Here is a 19,148-nt window from a genome sequence, read left to right on the forward strand (position 1 = left end):
GTTTCAGTTAAAACGAGACAGATTTATGCCAGCGGTATAGCGCTATCTCATTTTGACAGTGTCTTAAGTCTGAGCAAAGTCAAAGTGCGCTCTATAAATCTCAGCCGTAAAGTGGCTGCGTTACTCGCATTACTGCATACGTTTGGTTTTAAAAAATTCTGTGGGGACTCTTTAATTTTTCTGGATTTAAGCATTATTTTTCCACCTCCTTGGAAGGACATGAACATTGAACAGGCCCTGAAAGCTCCTCATTGGTGTTTGAATGTGGGATACCTTAGGGCTTTGCCGGCGGGCTGCTCGACGATGCGCACGTAGGGCTGCCCCGGCAGGGGCGCCAGCTGGCGCGGCATCGCCTCCGCGCTCATGGGGCCCGCGCCGAACAGCGGGTCCGCGCGCGTGATCGCGTCGACTGCACACACACAAACACACACGTCAACAAACATTAGTGGTAGATGCATCCGACTATTCGTAAGTACTTGTAAAAGTTTATTCGAATAAAAAAGTTTTTTTTTTTTAATATCACTGGTTAAATAACTAATATTCCCCTCTCCTCTCCAACTAAGCGTCAAGCTTGTGCTAGGAGTAGGTACGACAATAGTGCAACGGGCGGGGTTTGAACCGTCAACCTTTCGGTTTTCAGTCCACTCCTTTACCCGTTGAGCTATTGAGGCTTATTTAGACATTTACATTACAGTACAAATATTACATTACAGTAGGTACGCGGCAGAAAATAATGTACGTCGGCATTTAAAATGACATTTCGGCTTTGTAGAGCGTTGTCTCTGTCACTCCTACCTAAGGGATGTTTTTTCGGTCTCAACGACAGCGACAATGGTCCTTGTAAAGGTCGATGTACATTACTTTCTGCCGCGTACTGTTTACAGCTCTGGGTTCTAGCTCTTCTAAGCCTAACATTAACATAAAGTCAGACAGAGTGGCAAAACTGCAAACATGCGTGAAGTGTGAACACTTTAAATTATTGTTATTACTAGATGCCTGCGATTTCGTCAGCGTGGTTTCAGGTTTTAGAAAATCCCATGGGAACTCTTTAATTTTTCGGGATCAAATATAGCCTATGTCCTACCCCGAGCAAGCTGCAGACAAGGATGCAAGCTAACTCTGTACCAAATTTCATCAAAATCGGTAAAACGGATGGGCCATGAAAAGCCAGCAGACAGACAGACAAACACACTTTTGCATTTATAAAACTAATCAATTCATTTTACATGTACCTAATAATTTATCTGTAAACTAGCTTATGCTCGCGACTTCGTCCGCGTGGACTACACAAATTTCAAACCCCTATTTCACCCCCTTAGGGGTTGAATTTTCAAAAATCCTTTCTTAGCGGATACCTACGTCATGATAGCTATCTGCATGCCAAATTTCAGCCCGTTCCGTCCAGTAGTTTAAGCTGTGCGTTGATAGATCAGTCAGTCAGTCAGTCAGTCACCTTTTCCTTTTATATATTTCGATAACTTAATAAACTGTAAAACTATTTAAATGCACTGTAGTAGGTTAAAACCCGGTTAACAAGTAGGTATGAATGAATTGAAAAGCTTGAATAAAGTCGCAACGAATTAACGGTAATGGTCATCGTAACGTTGTTCAGTTGCTGAGCTCACGTTAACTATCGCCTCGTCACCCTCGTCATCGACGATAAGCGAACATTATGTTATCGTTAACGTATCACTCTAATAAATAATTATCCAATAAACATACACAAATAAACATAAATAAGGCTGTGATGTACCTACATTATTATTGTAACTTCATTCATAATAATCTATCTATAATCATAAAAACCAAACATGCAAATCACGTTTTTTTTTAAATAATTTCAAATTTATTAAATAAACTATTAATAAACTTAAATCTAAAAAAAAACAACATTAAATTAAAACTAAAATAAATTAAATTAAATCTAAAACCTCATCGAGACCACCGCAGCGAGGCATTGTACCCAAGATGCTGGCAGCATTACCCCTTTGGATGGCCAAACTAATTCTTTGACCAAGGTAGCTGCCAGCTCTCGGGTCCCCGGTTGACTCGATAACTCTTTTCGCAATTTCTTCAAAAAGAGCTCGAGCCCCCGGGCCCCACGGCCCCAAGGTCTCCACACCAAAAGGCACGAATACGAAGCTCCCATCGAGGTTTTCATATTTGCGCCTCTTGGCCTTTAAATTATATATGAAAGGAAAAGCTGACTGACTGATTGACTAATAGACTGAAATTTGACATGCAGATAGATATTAAGATGTAGGAAAGGATTTTTTAAAATTCGACCCCTTTAGGGTTTCAAGTGTAGTCCACGCGGACGAAGTCGCGGTAATAAGCTAGTTGGAAAGATAACAGTGTCAACCTACTGGACGGATTGCAATGAGATCGCAATCGGGGTGGGCCCGCATAGCCCCCGCGCTAACCTGTTGCACGTGCGGGTGTGCGGGGCGTCCCCCCGCATCACACCCCGATTGCCATCTCGACCTGTCGCGCACTATGCATTGATCTTACATCGAACGTCTCGCAATAGCAGTATCCGTATTTGGGCCCACTTCACACTTGGTTCGGTAATTTCTGGTGCTGGGGAAAACCGAGAGTCAGTGAAAGTAAGACGGTTACTTTGTATGTTTAAATGTTACTGTTATTGCAGTTTGATGACCTCTCAGCCCGTAAAGCGGCCTTGTGAGATTTAGGCTGATATCAATTTCAATTTTCATTTATTGCATTTCCATAACTCATTACATCATATTAAGTATGTACAAAGTATTATGGATACCCAGTTTGGGTGTCGCAATTTGGTCCTTAGACCTTAGTAGGGAGACCGATATTATTATTTATTTTTATGTTCGTCGTTTAGGAAATCATTTACGGCATAGTAGCCCTTTTCTAATAAAAAGTTTTTTAATAATATTTTGTTGAATTTATTTTCATTGTTTATGTTACGAATTTTGTCTGGTAAATTATTATATTATATCTGTATAGACATTACGTAGGGACTCGAGGTATGCAGTACTAATTTTGATTGTGGAAGGTTTAACTTATTTGCATGTCTTTCGGGAAATCGACGGGATTTGATTTCTTTTTTTGTGTATAAGTGTATATTTCTTTTTACAAATTTGCATATTTCGAGGATATATATGGAAGGTAGGGTAAGAATTTTTAATTTTTTGAAATGAGGTGAACATGAGTCTGTAATTTTTATATTGACTAGTATGCGTATGCACTTTTTTCTTATCTATATATCTTTTGTATATACATAATATATTAATAATCTCCTTCTAAAGGTCGATGTACATTACTTTCGGCCGCGTACTGTAAGTTATTATAGAATAGTAATAACTTGTAATCGACCTTGAATTCATCAGGAAACCCCCTTAGTTTGGGGAAAACGCGACGTAATCGTATACGTAACAGTATTATAGCTTAACATTATATTATCGCATCGGTGTAGCGCGTAAATATCAAATTAATTCATAAACCCAGGCCCACATAAGTCGCGTCGAAGCGTTGTCGTTGACACGTATTTTACGTTCATTATGTAAGTTACGTAATGATACAATACTAATGATCATATAATAAATAAATAAATAAAAATCTTTTTTATTCGTATAAACTTTTACAAGTACTTACGAATAGTCGGATGCATCTACCACTGGTTCGGAATGCCTTTACACATGCCATAACACACATTAGTGGCATAGACTACTGAGTGGTAATCTTATGATTCTACTAGCTTATGCTCGCGACTTCGTCCGCGTGGACTATACAAATTTCAAACCCCTATTTCACCCCCTTAGGCGTTGAATTTTTAAAAATCCTTTCTTAGCGGACGCCTACCATGATAGCTATCTGCATGCCAAATTTCAGCCCGATCTGTACCCGTAGTACAAGATTTTACGTCTCATCAAACGAAACCAAATTCGAGGGTCGAAATATTTCTGCGTTACAGTAAAATGGACATAAACAGCCTTGAATTGAAGTCAAATATTCAATGCCACTGATTTTAATTTCGCAATGTTTCCGCTTGGAGCGCTGGCTGTAGAAGTGTAGACAAACTTGAGCTTTAAAACAAGGCAATTAAGATCCAGTTTACTGTAACGCGGAAGTATTTCGACTCTCGAATTTGGTTTGGTTTGGTGAGACGTAAAATCTTGTACTACGGGTACCGATGTCCGATAGATGTATAGTGATGGCCGCTGGGGCAGACGTGTTCTGGAGTGGAGACCGCGTATCGGCAAGCGCAGTGTGGGACGACCTACAAGTTCCAACCCGCTGGACTGACGACCTTATGGAGGTAGCGGGAAGTGGGTGGATGAGGAAGGCAGAGGATCGTGTAAGGTGGCGCGCTCTTGGGAAGGCCTATGTCCAGCAGTGGACGCAACCAAGCTGATTGTATAGTGTTAGTGATAACAGTCTTAGATTGGTAGGAGGCTCGGCCACGGACCAGACTCACAATTATTTACTACTGAACGTGAAAAGATGTGATAGCCTAGTGGTTAGGACGTCCGCCTTCTAATCGGAGGTCGAAGGGCCGATCCCGGGAACGCACCTCTAACTGTTCGGAGTTATGTGCGTTTTTAGTAACTAAATATCACTTGCTTTAACAGTGCAGGAAAACATCGTGAGGAAACCTGCATGCCTAAGAGTTCTCCATAATGTTCTCAAAGGTGTGTGAAGTCTACCAGTCCGCACATAGCCAGCGTGGTAGATATAACCAAAATAGTAATATACCTTAATAGTAGTTACACCAAAATAATACACATGTAGCTACTTGCTATTATAGTGAGCAGATAACTTCGTAAACAAAATCTACTAGCGATAAAACTGGATAAACCGCTTTTTATAGGTAACTTCATAGCTACTATTAATAAATAATTATAACAATTCGTTATCAGTACCCGTAGTACAAGATTTTACGTCTCACCAAACCAAACCAAATTCGAGAGTCGAAATACTTCCGCGTTACAGTAAAATGGACCTAAACAGCCTCGAATTGAAGTCAAATATTCAATGCCACTGATTTTAATTTCGCAATGTTCCGCTTGGAGCGCTGGCTGTAGAAGTGTAGACAAACTTGAGCTTTAAAACAAGGCAATTAAGATCCAGTTTACTGTAACGCGGAAGTATTTCGACTCTCGAATTTGGTTTGGTTTGGTGAGACGTAAAATCTTGTACTACGGGTACAGAATGTATTTTGTCCACGCGACCACGCGATCACGCTGTTCGACAGATTTTATCAGCTGCCCCGATCACTCAGAACATAGGTAAGTGCTATTTTTAAGTGCTATGTTTATTTCATGTACAGATATCTCAGATGCATCATATTCTATTGCACAGAATTAGGAATATCATCATCGGACTATAGGAATATTGAGAAAATAATCGCCCGCAAACGAATCCACCACCAGTTATCTCTACATATGTATATTATATCAGTTTGAAAGGGTCACAGCTCACAGGTCAAGCAGAATAACGAAACAATAAGGAAAAAATGTGAATTAAATAAAATAAATTCCCAGTACACTTTTGCTTTCTTTTTCTCTTTACTGTAAAAGATTTTGGTACAAATAAAAAATAAATAATATAAAAATTTTTGGTTGTTTTATTTTATTACAATTTACAAGCGCGCAAATTTAAGTCATAATTATTAAATCTAGTGAATTGGCTTTACCTCATAGGCTTCGACTCAGACCAGGGCGCGTTTGGAATCCTCGCAGCTTTAGTTTGACGAACTAAGTTTTGACGTGTTAGGGCATTTTACCCCTATTTTTAAAAATGTCTAAAGTAATAATAAACTACCATCAAATGACAAAAAAATTATTCGATACAAACAGTGATGTGGTTTCATAACTCTATGGATACAAACGTGCAATAAAAATGCATTTAAATTTTGCATTTCAAATTTCGCCGCGGAAACGCTACCCGCCATCTTCATGAGCTGTCATGACGTCACACAGATTGGTAAGCATGTTTTCTTAGTGACATACATTACGATTTCAATCCATGTGACGTCACAGTCGAAATTAACATGGCGGCTGCAATATCATGCGTTTTGGATATTTGTAGAACGGATAAAAAAGTGAAATCTTATATCTCTATAAACTGAAATTTATATTAATCTTTATTAAACTGAAATTAAGATTTTTCGATTAACCCTTTCTTTATTAAAACAATAAATCATCATTCGGTCTTGGATTGAAACATCCTCTACAACCTCTACCTCGCCTACATTAAATTCACCAAATTATTACCATACGTTATTACCATACCTAGTATGAGAAATTTAATTTAAAAAATCTAAAAGAAAAATATTATTCAAATCAATTTGACAAAGTCTTAAAATTAAGCTTCATTTTTATCTTTCTAACTATTCAAATCAAACGTATTATTTATTTAATCACAATCAAAAATTTTAATGAAGTTTCGAAACTCCGGAACTCCGGACTTGGAACGCCAAGCATCAAAACCCGACTCCGGAGCTGAAAAATCGTCCGATTTTCGGGATGGATCAGCTAGTTTATTGTATAAATCTACGGGTGCATTTAACGTGTCCGTGGTACGTGGTGGTAACAATGAGATACTCACTGACATCGCTAATATTCAGGTTGGTGGGCTGTTCGCCGACACTCCGCTCTACCGGCAGAGCGCCCTCTGCGAACAAACACCGGTACCTGATCAAATGATCACCTGATCTCATGTGCTCTACTAAGTACACAGCCAACACCGACACCTGATCAATTGATCATCTAATCTAAACGTGCACTACGAGTACCCTACTACAGCAAGCACAGCGACTTGGTCAAAGATCACCGGTTTTAAACGTGCACCACATTGATATAAAATGTTCAAGAAATGATATGTGCTTCAAATGTTGTCCGAAAAATATCAGGCAAAAAGCTACTCAAATTTTTAGACTTATTGCTTAGCTTTAGAAAAATGTTTTTGTTGTCATTTGAAAAATTCGAATAATTTAAATTTATTGTCGACTAGCTTATGCTCGCGACTTCGTCCGCTTGGGCTACACACATTACAAACCGTTATTTCACCCCCTTAGGAAATGAATTTTCAGATTAGCGGATGCCTACGTCATAATAGCTATCTGCATGCCAAATTTCAGTCCGATCCGTCAAGTAGTTTGGGCTTTGCGTTGATAGATCAGTAAGTCAGTCAGTCACCTTTTATATATTTAGATAACAAGAGGTCTTAAATATACCTAATTATTTTGCAATCATTAAACTTTGTGTTCAAGTGTTAAGGTTTATAATAAACTGAAGTCGAAAAACTGAATATAAATACAGAAAACAGAAAACTGATATATTATAAAACTTTTTTCTACATTTCGTAGTTAGAAACATACATGTGTATATATGTGTGCAAACCAGGCCACGTGACCAATGTGATTTCGTTTGTCAGCCCTCGTCTATACCTACTATTATAAGTCAATGGTGCACCACTACCAAATTATCTCCATAGAATTGCTAGCGAATCGCGACATGTCACACTAACGACCAAAGAATATGGACTAAGAGCCAGCGCGTGCCAGACTTTCGTTATTTTATAAAAGTGATGTAGTGTAGTGATGACATATGGATCCGAGACAAGGACGCTAACTATGGGCCTCATACGAAAGCTCAGAGTCACTCAGCGGGCGATGGAGAGAGCTATGCTTGGAGTTTCTCTACGTGATCAAATCAGACATGAGGAGATCCGTAGGAGAACTAGAGTAACCGACGTAGCTCAACGGATTGCGAAGCTGAAGTGGCAATGTGCAGGGCACATAGTTCGTAAAACCGATAGACGTGGGGGTCGCAAGATGCTGGAATGGCGACCTCGCACCGGAAGACGCAGTGTTGGAAGACCCTCCACTAGGTGGACGGACGACATCAGACGAGTCGCAGGGAGCCGCTGGATTCAGGCGGCGCAAGACCGTGGCGTGTGGAAGTCCCTACAAGAGACCTAAGTCCATCAGTGGACGTCTATCGGTGGTTTGATCCCGGGGACGAACCTCTAACTTTTCGGAGTTATTGTGCGTTTTAAGCAATTAAATATCACTTGCTTTAACCAGCCTGCATGCTTGAGAGTTCTCCATAATATTCTCAGAGGTTAATATTTTGACGACCTCCCTGGCGCAGTGGTGAGCGCTGTGGTCTTAATAGTGGGAGGTCCCGGGTTCGATTCCTGGCAGGGGTTTGGAATTTTATAATTTCTAAATTTCTGGTCTGGTCTGGTGGGAGGCTTCGGCCGTGGCTAGTTACCACCCTACCGGCAAAGCCGTGCCGCCAAGCGATTTAGCGTTCCGGTACGATGCCGTGTAGAAACCAAAGGGGTATGGGTTTAATAAAAACTGCCATACCCCTTCCAGGTTAGCCCGCATCCATCTTAGGCTGCATTATCATATACCACCAGGTGAGATTGCAGTCAAGGGCTAACTTGTATCTGAATAAAAATAAAAAAAAGGTGTTTGAAGTCTGCCAATCCGCACTTGGCCAGCGTCGCGGCCCGCGGGCTGTGACCTAAACCCTAAGCACAATTGCAAAGTGCAAGTGCACTGTAAGGTCTACATCTCCTGAGGATGCTCCGGTGTCGGGGCGAAACGTGCGTCGACTGTGTTTTGGGATTTGTGTGGTGCTGCGTGGTGGCGGTGCGTATTGCTTGCCTAGTGGCTGCTTTTTCCTGCATGGTTAGCAGTGGGAGGGCGGGCTGTGCATTTCGCATGCTGCATGTTGCATCATACAGAGTCGACCTGTTTCAGCGGATTACAGCAAATTAAGCTTTTGGTTCATTGTATACATCATGGACTTCCGCAAAGTAACGCCTGCTTCTATACAACACCTATTCATTCTGACACGAGACCTGTCCTCAGTAGTGAGCTGACGAATGGCGATGGGTTGATCTTGATGTTAATGATGAGTTACAAGAAAACATCAAATAAGTTATTTCACTTGTGAGTAAAGTTTCTGGGATGTGTCAAGCCGTGCCCAGACAGTTTTACGATTCACCAACATTGATTTATAGTTAATAAATTAATGTTCACCAAACATTTGAGATTCGTAGACCAAAGTTCGAACATGTAGCTATTGACTAAAGCCCACTCTTGGCACTGGCAGACCATAGAATTGCCTAGGTAGTTAGGTCTTATAGCATAATATAAAGGAAAAAATCCGAAAACCGTGAATTTGTGGTTACATCTACTAAATCACATAGATAGCGCTGTTATCATCGACTTGTGTTGCGTTGCACATAAAAGTGTAAAAGTATCTCGTACGATGGTACGGAACCCTTCGTATGCGAGTCCGACTCGCACTTGGCCGGGTTTTTCCTGTTTCCTCTGTATATGTATGCAATAAAGATTTCAAAATAAATAAATAAAAGTTACCCGCACATATGAATCCTCCCAAAAATATCGTCATTATTAGCTAATGAAATTAGATGGTTAGATAGAGCTAAGTCAAAATTTTAACAACCAATTTAACACTCAATTAACACATTTCCACAAATTAATAAGATAAAAATAATATTGCAAGTTGTATGTGACTATAAAAATTACAGATTTAAGAGAGCACTATGAACAAGTCGACTTATCTGCTTGAAGCCATGCGAACGACTGGGATAGGATTCATAGCTCTACTATAATTTGGACCCTTATCTATAATGGCTACGTAACATTGCAGAAACCCCATTTTATAATGATAACGCTCTTATTAATTAAGTATATTATATATTTATTAATAGTTAATGTAAACAATGTTCATGGATCACGAAATACCTAAAATAAACCCCAGGGGTCAATCTGTAAACTTTCGATAACGTTCGAGAAAATTGAAAAACTCAGTGAAATCGACTTTGTAAAACCGGACTTCAACCTACAATTAGACTGACTGACTGATCTAGCAACGCACAGCTCAAACTACTGGACGGATCGGGCTGAAATTTGGCATGCAGTTAGCTATTATGAGGTAGACATCTGCTAAGAAAGGATTTTCAAAAATTTAACCCCTAAGGGGGTGAAATAGGGGTTTGTAATTTGTGTAGTCCACGCGGACGAAGTCGCGAGCGTAAGCTACCTAGTTGACTATAATTTTGGGTACCAACTTACGAAGGCAGGTCTTGCGGCACAAGTAAAGTGAAAAATTCGAACCACCCTTTAGATTGGATGTCGTTTGCACATCATAAAACTGCAAGGTAGACCCAGGTGGGTATCCGTCCAGTGCAGTGGTTTGAGCTGTACGTTGATAGATCAGTCAGTCAGTCACCTTTTCCTTTTATATATATATTTAGATAATACTTAGGCGCAAAATAAACAATCGACATTAATTTTGTTAATTCCATAAATTATGAAATTTTTCCATTTGTACCTGGAGTTGGAATAAATTAACATTATTACCTATTGCCCGTATTTCCCTTATGATAAAGTATTATGCTGGTAGAAATACCTGAAGCACGATAGTACGGTGTTTTGTAGGTAGTAGGTACGACCTTATGAGGCGTTTATTACGTATAGTGTGCACCAATAAATAAATAATTATTTATTTATTTATTACTATATATGCCAAAATTCAGCCCAATCCGTCTAGTAGGTGTTTTGAGCTGTGTGTTAATAGATCAGTCAGTAAGTTAGTCAGCTTTTCCTTTTATATATATACAAGATTTATAGTTTTATACTTATAATATAGTGATGCTGAATTTTATCAACATTTGTGAAGATGAGCTGAAGCTGTGAGTATGTAACAGACAGACAAAGACGTTTTGGCATTTATTATATTAATGGAACTATATAACTAGTTAATATTATGTTGTTCGGTTTAAAATTGCATTTTGGTACATGTAAAATAGAAGTCAGTGGCCAATAAACGATGATCTAAAGTAGATGTGTTTGCTTTCTCCTGAAGGCCAACTCAAGTGAACCTTATTCCAATCACCATAGTAATATGTAAATTATAATTAAATACTTATGCATAAGAAGTAAGAACATGCATAGTTGTAAGTCTATCTGTTGTAGATAAGTACTTAACAAAAACAACTAAACACAAGTACTGATACCAATACAGGAGCAATTACTTAGCTACTGCATCATCATCATGATCAACCCATCGCCGGCTCACTACAGAGCATGGGTCTCCTCTCAGCGTGTGAAGGGTTTTGGCCATAGTCTACCATGCTAGCCATATGCGGGATTGGAAGACTTCACACACCTTTGAGAACATTATGGAGAACTCTCGGGCATGCAGGTTTCCTCATGATGTTTTCCTTCACTGTTAAAGCAAGTGATATTTAATTATATAAAATGCACATAACTCCGAAAAGTTAAGAGGTGCGTGCCCAGGATCGAACCACCGACCTCCGATTAGAAGGCTGATGCCCTAACCACTAGGCTACCACAGCTTTACATAGTTACATACGCTAATTAGTAATTACATACTTTTAAAATAATTGAGGATTGTTTTTGTGCAACTTGTAGTGCTGTGCCTATACCAGATTATTGTACGTGTTGGCCTATTGAAGTGCTGGATTATTGAGATTCTATGAACTACAGTATACAGCAGGAAATAATGTAGATCAACTTTTAGAAGGAGATAGTGGGTTTGTAGAGCATTCTCTCTGTCATTGAGACCAACAAAACTTCATATAGGTATGAGTGACAGAGACAACGGTCTGCAAAGCCGAAATGTCATTCTAAAGGCTGATGTACATTATTTTCTGCCGCATACTGTACTCATACTTTAACTACTCCTACCTAGTTTAAAGACTAGAAATAATGTAGATTGACTTTTAGATGGAGATAGCGGATTTGTAGAGCACTATCTCTGTCGTTGAGGCAGACTAAACGTCATATAGGTATAAGTTGTAGAGGCAACACTTTACAAAGCTGAAATGTCATTCTAAAGGCTGATGTACATTATTTTCTGCCGCATACTGTACTCATACTTTAACTACTCTTACCTAGTTTAAAGACTAGAAATAATATAGATCGACTTTTAGATGGAGATAGCGGATTTGTAGAGCATTATCTCTGTCGTTGAGACCAACAAAACTTCATATAGGTATGAGTGACAGAGACAACGCTCTACAAAGCCGAAATGTCATTCTAAAGGCTGATGTACATTGTTTTCTGCCATGTACTACACAGTATACTCATACTTTAACTACTCCTTAAAGACAGATTATAGATAATAGAACAAGACTGGTGTTTCAATTTTATTTCATAAACAATAGTTATCTTTTAATTGTCATATTATAGGTACTTATCTATTATTGCTTTTTAATGTAGGTATGATTAATAGTTCATCATCAAAATGAATACATTACAATAGTTATTGTTACTTTATAGTATAAATTAGTAGGTATAAAAATTTATCTGTTATAATTACTTACTTAGTTGTTGTTAAAAGTTAAATAGTGAAAAGTTAAAGCTTCTGGAGTTGTCTTGGATTTTTATATTCTGCATTGCTGGCAATTTAATAGAAAGGAGAATGGACAGAGGCAACAAATAGGTTCTAAATAACTTCTAGGTACCTAAAACTTTCACATTCTATATTTTCTATTTTATATGGTCTACACTATCAGTAAAAGATTTCTTTTGACTTCCAACTAGTTAAATAGCAATAACTAAACGCAGACAAGACTTTCCTTGGCTGTTGGTGCGGCTCGGATTTAGGATATTTTTAGAAACCCATACATACAGCTGACTAACAGGCTGGGAATGATGCTAATATTTACAGTACTGCTACTGGCTGGAAGACCTAGCTACTGAAATACTTAGCATAGTGGGATTTAAAAAAACTAAGTGCAAAGTGCCAGGCGCGGGTGAAGATTCTCGGGGAAGAACTAACAGACATGCAGGTTCTTACACAGCAGTTGCTCAGTACCTCCGCTGATGTCCATCGCACGTTCCTACGAGCGTAGCTCCTCCGGACACCTCACTACGTTGCACACATTAACGTCATTTCACAAGCCGATTTGCACTAAACCGATTTCGAGCCCTGGAATCGAACTTTGAACGCACCAAACGAAACTATTTTCATAAACACGCACGGTCGAGTTTGCAATACGTAAACTAAAGACGTACCTCCTCGAGCATGATCCTATAATAACTGTCTCTTCATTCGTCCAAGGAACTAGTTATCAAGGTCTCGTCTCGAACTCAGCATGCACGCTTCCAAGAATTAAGAAACAGGTTATCTCGAATGCGACTTTGTTATTGTAACACACTGATCGTACGGCGGGCTCGAATATCACAAACGATAACGCACAATTTTGCAAAATATAAATAACTTGTTACAATTTAGACACGATCGTCTGAAGTTACAACTTTTGCGAAGTGAACGACAATTTGATAAAAACACGTCTGTGTGCAATCAAGGAAAACGTCACACTACTGCCGTTTGTTATGATTGGCTACCGAGGTCACAAGGTGCGTGCGACGTGGGCGGACGACGCATGCGCGAGTCGCGCGCCATTATTTCAAACTTTTCTGTCTCAAGAAAAAGTGGAAAATAATAAATTAAACAATTTGTTACTTATGTAACTGGATTTAAACTATTTTTATATTAACTTTAATGTTTTAGCAAGCACGCACAGTAGCGATTTTATGTAAATTAAATTGTATAAAACATTAACCATAACTTTTTTTTCCCCGCCTTTTCCCTGTGATATTTTTGTTATATATTTTTAAACTAGTTTTTGGTTCTGGGTTCTTGACCTTTTACATTACATTCTAGAAGATTGTGCACAGATGCTGCACAGACTACAGTCAAGTCGGAAACATTTTTTTAATGCAGACGGCAAAAATGCGGCAGAAGGGTAATATATTATAATAAAAATATTATATTGTATTGAAAATGAAAATGGGTATCCGTTTTCATTTGTCCTTTCGGTGACTGAACACTTATATTTTTAGCATTAAGAAATGGGCAAAAAAATATTGGATCCAGTTGAATCCAGTAGAAAGTACGTTGAACGTTCATGAATAGGTACCTACCTACTTAATAATTTTATCTTGTGTAGGTTGAACGTATTCCCGAGTATGAGTCAGAAGGCTTCATAGGATATTTCAGAGCGTGGGTGTACAATTTCAGCGTATTTCGGTAACTAGATTTCGGAGCATGACTCATCGCGTTAAATCTATTTAGGAACCATTAGGAATACTTATATACTAACTACTAATATAGAGTAAGGATGATAATTTATGTTGTTTACTCTCATTATACTGGGATACTACGTATTACTACAGGTAATTTTTATTTCTATTTTATACGTGTGTAGGGCTATAAAGTGCAATGGCGAAAGGAGGTGAAACTAGGACATATTATAATTAATTATTTCAAAAAAATCGGTAAAAATACTTTGGAAGTTTTTTTTGTGCTTATTTTAAGTCCACATTAGAAATTAAGTTCTTTAAAAGGTAGAATTTTATCAAACACTTCCGTTGTACCTATTTTGTCGTAAGTACAAACAATACATTTTGTAGATTGATTTTAATTCCAAATTCATATATTCCACCATCAATATACTTAACAATCACAACTTGTGATATCTACAGTTAAAAACAATTTTTCCTGTTCGATATAAATGGATATGGAATATTGAATAACAAACATTGTAATTAGAAAGTAGCGCCAGTTTCAGTGTAGCAATGGCGGCGCTACGTGAGTCAGTCGCCGCGGCACCGCGACGCGCCTAGGTCCGTTGCGTGTGGCGCCAAGCGAGCGCGCCGACCGCCGTGTTGGCTCCAAACTCAAAACTTCAACAACCCTACCAGCACCACCCTTTGTAATGCGTAAAAATTACTTACCCCAAGTTATACAGTAAGTGACACGCCTAGAAGTAGACAATAAATGTGTGGCAGTCGCCACATGTTGACACTAGATGACGCTTTTCACACTCATTCGAAAGAATCACGCGATACGGACCTGATTGAAAGCAACTCATAAAGATTTTACTAGATATCACCACAAGTATCTTCAATCACTCACTATAAAGCCTGAATCACGCTAACGAATTGTTGGTCCCAGAAACTTCTATACATTACTACAACCTCAATACGGTATTTGCGGTAGTTCCCACGGATTTTTCAAAAGCTAAATACACGCAAACGAAGTCGCGGGCATCATCTAGTCTAGTAGGAAATAAAACAAAATTAATTAATTACGCACTTTATCGATGAAAGCTCTAAATATTTTTGGACCCAGTGGTCTAATACTTTGGAGAAACGTTGCATTTAGCTTGCATCCCTTCAGGCGAGGGCCGTGTTGCTTTTTGAGTGCGCGCTAAATGAGGGCTAGGTTCTTGACCTGCCTCAAAATGAGATAATAAATACATGATTACAGCACTGGGATCGAGGGTTCAGTATATATACCTAATAGGTAGTCATTTGCCATCCCTTAGCAAAATCGATGCAATTGCATAAACTTTGCAATCGAATCGAATATAAATTGAGCTTTCTTTGGTTTTGAAACATGAAGAAGAAGAAAAAGAAATGAGACTTGAAGAAGAAGAAGAAATGAGTTCTTGCTGGATCTTTTTGATATTTACGGATTCATTACGGTTTCTTTGGATTCATTCTGAACTAGTAGTAACTAGATGCATTTTTGATTTAATAATACAAAAGTATGTCGGTAGATAGGTACTTGTAATAGTTTAATTAAATAAAATATATTTCTACTAAATGATGCCCGCGATTCGTCCTTGTGGATTTAGATGGTTTCAAAATCCAGGAGGAACTCTTTGATTTTCCGGGATAAAAAGTTGCCTGTGTCAATTTACGAGACGCAAGCTACCTCTGTGCTAAATTTCATGTAAATCGGTAGAACAGATAGACCTTTAAGAATCCCGTGGGAAATCTTTGATTTCCCAGGAGTAAAGCCTGTGTCCATCCCAGGGGTGTAAGCTAACTTTGTACCAAATTTCATCAAATCGGTTAAACTGTTGGGCTGTGAAAAGCTTACAGACATACGGACGGACACACAGACAGACACACTTTCGCATTTATAATATTATTGTAGTTATACCCGGGTATCTTTAAAACAAGAGTGAATAGGCATCTTCTAGGTAAACGCGTCCCATCTTAGGCCACATCATCACTTCCCATCAGGTGTGATTGTGGTCAAGCGTACACCTATAATGAATAAAAAAAATAAAAAATAAAAAAACCTACTTATGGAAATATGGATTCTATTTTCCATGTCTACTAACTGGGTATTAGGTACCAACCACACTATAGTTAGTACCACAGGCATCCCTTTAAAGGTACTTACTAGGTCCCCCTAAGCCCTGCCACCGCCCACCAGCGCGGCGCGCCGAACTGCCGGGCGACGGGCAAGGCGCCGCCCGCCCGCCCGACGCGACATTCCCTAGCTACATTAAATTATTCCTGATTACATCGAACAGGTAGGCGCCCTATACAACACCCTAAATGACCCTAAACGATTCCTTCTGGTTGATTTTTAATCACTTTATTAATTTTTAGGGTGTTAATTAGGGCAAGGTAGAGTTTACACGTGTTGCCTGCGCATGATAATTTTGGCGACATAATTTTATTAACTAGGTATATAAAACCTATTAAAATATTAACTACTAGATGATGCCCGCGACTTCGACCGCGTGGATTTATGTTTTTTAAAAATCCCATGGGAACTTTTATTTTCCGGGATAATAAAGCTGTGTCCTTCCCCGGGATGTAAGCTAACTCTGTGCCAAATTTCATCAAAATCGGTTAAACCGTTGTGGGTTAATGCGACCCTCAGATGTTGAGAATTCATAAAAAATCGGACAAGTGCGAGTCGGACTGGCACACACAGGGTTCCGGTTTTTTATTACACAAGTTTTCACCTATAGATAAAGCTAGGGTCTCAACTCTCAATGCAACTTGGCAAAGGTTTCTACTGTTATACACAAGTACCTACTTATAGAGTTGGGGTCACCCATACGAAGTTGAACCCGTAGAGTCGCAGGGAGCCGCTGGATGGGGCGGTACAAGACAATGGCATGTGGAAGTACAAGAGACCCATGTCCAGCTGTGGACATATCTATTGGTGTAGTGCATGCATGCCATGATGCAAGCCGGTGAGTGAAATTTAAGACAACTCAGGAAATCCTGGGTGGCTGGCCACCATTGATGTTGGAATTCCCTCTAAGTACCTACTTTATAATTATTCTAGGCTGGCCACATAGGTACCTACTTAGGTACATACCTACTAAAATAAAATTTGAAATAAGAAAACCACAAGAAAACTTAAATCACTGTTGTCAAATCTGTCATTCAATCAAATTCAAGCGAAAAAATCGAGAGGCTGTTACATTTATTTTTATTTAATAACATTTTCTAAAGTTAATTTAAAAGGAAGACAAGGAGTAAGTACTTACCTATTAGTAAAGTAATTCGATTGCTTTTCTGTCTATCGTTTATTCGACGGCCGCCAGCGGTTTCCGTGCGCGACATGACGATCACCTCCCTGATCCCAGATCTTTTCTTTGTTCCCTGAGCGACATGACTATCATTTCCCTGATCCCGTCGCGACATGACGACCTTTTCGTTGTGCGGTACGATTGCCGTCAGCTACACAATTCGCAATTTTACGAATCATTTGCTGAATCCCGATAGTGAAGCCGAACCATAACACGAACTTACCGTCTTGCAGCAGTAGAATGATGCCAGAAGGAGTCAAGATCCCGCAGAGCGCGTCGCCCCTGGCGCGCGCCGGCGCGGGCGACAGCTCGGCCGAGCGCGGCAGCCTGCACGCCACGCCGCTCAGGTGAGGGCCTTTATATTTCAGCGCTGAGGACAGATGCAACTTTATGAACAAGTCTTAATAATTAAAAAACTGGACTACTCTACTCTACTCGTTTATCGTGCAAAATGTCGAAAAAAAAATACGGCTGTATAGTAATATTAATATAATTATCATAATTTTTGACAGGGCAAGCGTGTTGTTTAATTTTATATTACTTATTTGTATAAGTAAGTATATTAAGTAGACATGTGTCCGCTATAGCTTAACTTAACTGAAAACCGCTGCCGTGCCTATAGCGTACCGTAGCGTTATTGTCGTAGCTAACAACGGTTATCAGCTAACATCTATGACGAACCACCTGACAACGCAACGCTGCCAACTGGCAACTGACAATGCATTGTTTGGTTTTTTGGTAACTAGAAACGCAATAATTATGCCTTCTCTTTCTTTTTTTCACTGAAAGCTGAGAAGGAGCGGTTATTGGCTACCGGCTTAGTAACTAAGAACTTGATAAACCAAAGCCGACCTTATTTCTATTAAGCTAAGGCTTAACTGTACAAGTACTTGTCCATTACACTTTGATCTATCAATTTTAATACAGTTAGCCTTAGAGTAATAGAGATAAGGTCCTCTTTGGTTTATCAATCTTCGTGAAATGTTTTTGGTTAACTGGATTGTGTCAAACTATTCGTGCAGGCGTCCACTATAGTTTGACCTATGTCAATGATCATTATAATTAAACTTTGCTGCTATGAACTTAAGGTTGTGATTACTTCACGATATTCATGAAAGTAAAATTGGTTTTATTTTAGTGAATATGCGCGCGCTAGCTATACAGACGGTATTGATACGGCAGCTAGCTTAGTTACTACTACGGAAACCGCTGCGCGTTGCGCATATTAAATTAGTTGAAACACAACTCTGATACCGATATTCGGCAACGGTTATCAATATTGGTATTGAAACTAAATAACTGTAGATTAACCGTTGCCAGAAATAGCCAATAACGCTCATCTTTAATATTAAGTAGGTACGACGTTTAATTTTTAGCTTGGAAATGAAATGAAAACCAAGCAGCTTTAACAGTCATAAGATGTGATCATAAGGACATCTATAAGGCTTTTCCCGCGTGAAATTCAGGAACTTCGTCGCGATCGATTTTAATCAAACCTTTATTTAAATAGGTATCTACCAATAGGATATATGCAATTTTAACTTGGTAAGCCTTAATTATTCAGATGTTTATGCATGACGTGGACTAGACAATAGAGAAACTGGATAGGTACCTAGGTACTTATTTTCTTACTTAGTTTAACATTTAGTAGAAAATTCATGAAACTCACCTGTTCCGAACATGGTGAAAATAAATATTTGAAACACACACACACACAGTCACATCTAAGCGTCTTAAAACTGTAA

At 38.9% G+C, this 19,148-nt stretch overlaps 2 protein-coding genes across 2 annotated transcripts in view; both read right to left on the reverse strand.

The window, feature by feature from the left end:
• LOC117984682 (embryonic polarity protein dorsal-like) overlaps nt 1–19,100 on the reverse strand; it is a 49,966-nt gene extending 30,866 nt beyond the window's left edge. Inside the window, exons 1-3 of the mRNA XM_069500357.1 lie at nt 19,073–19,100; nt 17,627–17,773; nt 274–409 (exon numbers count right to left, since the gene is read on the reverse strand). Of these exons, the coding sequence (XP_069356458.1) occupies nt 274–409; nt 17,627–17,773; nt 19,073–19,085 (296 nt within the window). The 5' untranslated portion in view covers nt 19,086–19,100. The remainder of the gene's footprint in view (nt 1–273; nt 410–17,626; nt 17,774–19,072) is intronic.
• The window catches only part of Caf1-105 (chromatin assembly factor 1, p105 subunit), a 120,845-nt gene that overhangs the window by 4,951 nt on the left and 96,746 nt on the right, over nt 1–19,148 (reverse strand). The gene's annotated exons all lie outside the window — the stretch shown is intronic.

Source organism: Maniola hyperantus, chromosome 8 (assembly GCF_902806685.2).
Source record: "Maniola hyperantus chromosome 8, iAphHyp1.2, whole genome shotgun sequence".
NCBI lineage: Eukaryota > Metazoa > Arthropoda > Insecta > Lepidoptera > Nymphalidae > Maniola > Maniola hyperantus.